The sequence below is a fragment of the Cyprinodon variegatus genome, unplaced genomic scaffold (genome assembly GCF_000732505.1).
Source record: "Cyprinodon variegatus isolate N-32 unplaced genomic scaffold, C_variegatus-1.0 Scaffold89, whole genome shotgun sequence".
NCBI classification, from domain to species: Eukaryota; Metazoa; Chordata; class Actinopteri; order Cyprinodontiformes; family Cyprinodontidae; genus Cyprinodon; species Cyprinodon variegatus.
The window spans coordinates 1,226,803-1,230,566 of record NW_015150542.1 but is presented as its reverse complement, the minus strand read 5'-3'; the positions used below and the strand labels follow the sequence as shown (position 1 = coordinate 1,230,566).

The window sequence follows — 3,764 nt, the reverse complement described above, 5'->3', positions numbered from 1 at the left end:
GCTTTTGGATCGATGCATCGATACAAAACGATTATTATTTACACCCCTAATTAATACTATGGGTGGTTTCTTTTATTAAAATGTAAAAGTGGTGATATTAACCCCCTGACACCCATCATTGCAAATTGACGTCCACATGTATCTATACAGGAAGATGACAGAGTTATTATGTTTGATTAGAGAAGGGTCGGGCAATTCCGGATCCCGAGGGCTGGTATCCTTCAGATTTTAGATGTGCCTTTGTTTCAACACACCTGAATCAAGTAATGCGATGATTGAGAGGGCTCTGGAGGAAATGGCTGCATACTGAGGAGGTATCTCAGCCATTTGATTCTGGTGTGTTGGACCAAGGATAAATCTAAAAGTTGATACCGGCCCTCAACAACTGGAATTGTCCACCCCTGGATTAGAGGGACATTAACTCATTTGTTATACACCCATTTGTAAGTTGCTTTAGATAAAAGCATTTGTGAAATGTTTAAACATAAAGAAGACCTCAAAAGAGTTCACTGGCTTATGTGCAGACCAGTATTATAATAAATTTGATAAGGCCTACATAGTGGTGCAGTTGATGACTCTGCTGATTCACAGCAAGAATGTCCAGGGGTTAAATCCCTGCTGGAATCTCTCTTCATGCAGTTTTCATGTGTAGTATCTCTAGGATAAATGTGTATAGTATTTTTTTTTTCAGGGAAGCGTGTTAGGTTTGATAGAATTTTTTATTATATTTTCATATAACAGTTCTAAAGGGTAAATCCTAAATGTGCCTACATATGGTCCTTTGAGACCCTGTTTTACCCACTAACAGTGGGGTTATACAGGTTGTCTGACATTTGGCTGAACTGTTAACTCAATCATGTATTACCAGTCATTCTCACCTTTGGCCAGTTGTGTTTGTCCTTCTGAGGTTTCTCACACATATCTGACATGTTGGTAACATGTTACAGTGCATGAGTATGTGGAATTTGGGAATGGTTTTGGCTCCAATGATTTGCTGACAGCGCTCTGTGTACACAGGGCTGATGATAGAACGAGAACTCTAAAGATATAAAAATGTCTGAGCGAGGGATACGGAGAGGATTTTAGCTTACACCTGTGAGTTCAGAAGTTCATCTGCGGATTGTGCCGCAAACCGTGTAACTGGCTCTGGATTTGAATGCCGTGCAACCCTGTACTCAGAGTTTTAGAGATATACAGATACAGAAGTGAAGTTAATTAGCAGCAGCTGATAGAACCTCACGTTGCTGAAACTTCATCCAGAGAAAATCAGCACAAGCTAAAACAAACATTCTTCAAACTTAATCTGTTCTTGAAACTGAAGGTGTCTTCTTTCCTTACTAAAGAAGCAGAAAGTTAAAATGCTTTAGAAAAAAAAAGTTCAAGATGCTAAAAATCTTGTGTATAGATATATATTTTTTTGCTTTTTTAGCTAAAAGGTCTCAAAATAGTTTTGTTATGATCAAAATCGTTGGAAAAAAATGCTGAAAATCATAGAGGCATAAGATACCATCATCTATAAACAATGTCTTTATGTCCTTACAACAGATTTTGCAATTTTGCAACTATAAACTTAAATGTCTTCCACTGAAGATCAAACTAAAAAAAAAAAATACAGATACAAATTTGATAAGTGTGGCGTGTATTTGGATTCAGCCTCTTTTACACTGATGCTCCATAATTTAAATCCAGACATGTGGAAAAAGCTGCTGTGTTGATTACTGATCAAAATTAATTTTTTTGTAAATATTCTTAAAAAAGAAAAAAACAAAACTTTAGCAGAAAATAAAGTTGCACACAACAGTAAATCCACAGCCGCCATGGTGAGAAGTTTTGGTAACAGCATCATGCCTTGGGGATGCTGTGTGGGTAATCCAGCAAGAAACACTGTCAGTGCCTGCAAAGAACTTAAAGTCGTAGGGAAACGGCCATTCCAAACTTTGCATTTCCTATGGACAGCAGAAACATGCAAGAGGAGGATAGTTTTGTGTCGGAGGTCATGGAGGAGTTTCCTCCGTCAAACATTTTTTATTTAGAGGAGGAAAGAGGGGACAAAGTTGTTGTGGAAGAGGACGCCAGGGTGGCAGAAGCTTGGTTTGGTGTAGAAGGCTTCCAGCTGTACATGTTTGAGCCCTTGCCTCGCAATGCTGCCAGTTCTGTTTGCTCTACACCTGCTGATGACACAGACGTCCATCCCAGTGAACACTGGGAAGGAACTCAATGGTAAAGTAAATAATAAATTTTATTTCTTATTTCAACCGTTGCGTATATTAGACGTATGAATCAAGATGATATGACCGAAAAAATGTGATTGACAGATGACCGTTGATTGAATTTAGGTGTACAGGCTGACGTATAACTAACTGGCCTGCATAGGATAATGAGAAAAAAAACATAGATTTTATGACAGCATTTTTTTTTTTTAATAGAAGTTTTCTAAATTTTGGGACAATAGACTGATAAAGAGTAAATTTATGCACAGGTTTAAGCCAGAATGAGTTCACATTTAAATATGATTTCCCCAGACTTTAACAATGGGTGAAAAGCTTACCCTCTAGTAAGGAAAGGAAAGGTTTAGCTAAAAGCATCTTATTGAGTTAGTATGGTGTAAAGCAGTGTAGAATGAAAGAAGTGAGGGAACTATCACACAAAATCCAATTTAGTTGACGTTTGTGGTCAACTAATGTGACAAAATGTGACAGGTGGCCGTAGAAAATGCTTATAAGAAGTTCCGGATATTTATTTAGAATTTTCAATAGAAGAAATGACCTGCTTTGCATACTGCTCTCCCTCACCCCCTCCAAAAAAATTAAAGAGGGAAGAAAAAAAAAGACTTACCATAAATCTGAGCGTCCTGGCATGAGCCTTTTCTTTCCACAGAAATATGGTTCAAAATCTTCTGACTTGAGTCTGTGGGCGTAGTCTATATATCCAGATACCTCGTGTCCAAGTGCATTATAATCCCTTATGAAAATGACCGTCTGTAAAAAAGAAGAGAAGAGATGAAAGAACCTAAAGCCTCTGTGTAAATCATCATGACCATTAAACCTTTTTCACGGGAAAGACCAGTAAGGACAAATGTCATTTTTTTTGTCAGATAAAAGACATCTGGTAGATATTGCCCAATCTTAAAATACAAAGGGTCCTGTTAAATTTTGACACATGTTCAAAATACAAATGACTGAAACTGATGTTGTCTAAGAGAAGCCTTACAGAGTTGGAAAGTCTGAAGAATATCCTGCTTAGATAAGAGCGAGAGACTTGTGGCCTGAATCCTGTGACTTACAGTAACTGAAGAGTCTGATCTATTCCAACACTCCTACAGTCAGCTAAGGAAAGTCTCTTTAAATTACATAAAAGTGAAATATTAGATTTAAAAGTTTTTGTCCTTGGTGGCAACAGATCACTTTTCTCATGGCTGTTTTAAATATCTACTTGTTGATCTAGTTCAAAACATTTGAACATTTGGATTTTTTTTAGCCTACCATATTTTAATTTACCGGTAAGCTGAAAAAGACACTAAATATCCGACTTTGTCAGCTTGATCAACCCTAGTAGCTTTTTATCAAACATTCATGCATTGCAGATCTCCTTAGGTGGGATTTATTTTTTACTTTTCACCTTTACTTTTTACAGCAAACATGTTTTTTTTGTATGGAAAACAAATTTTAATCAATTAAACAAAACAGCCAAATGAAAACATGTTCCATGTTGTGAAAGGATCATATACCTTTACAAAGCTGGTGACACCATAATGAACAGCTGAA

General features: G+C 36.9%; 1 protein-coding gene across 1 annotated transcript in view; it reads right to left on the bottom strand.

Moving 5' to 3' along the window:
• The window catches only part of LOC107083980 (chromosome unknown open reading frame, human C4orf22), a 120,106-nt gene that overhangs the window by 27,915 nt on the left and 88,427 nt on the right, over nt 1-3,764 (bottom strand). Inside the window, exon 4 of the mRNA XM_015373600.1 lies at nt 2,836-2,978. Within this exon, the coding sequence (XP_015229086.1) occupies nt 2,836-2,978 (143 nt within the window). The remainder of the gene's footprint in view (nt 1-2,835; nt 2,979-3,764) is intronic.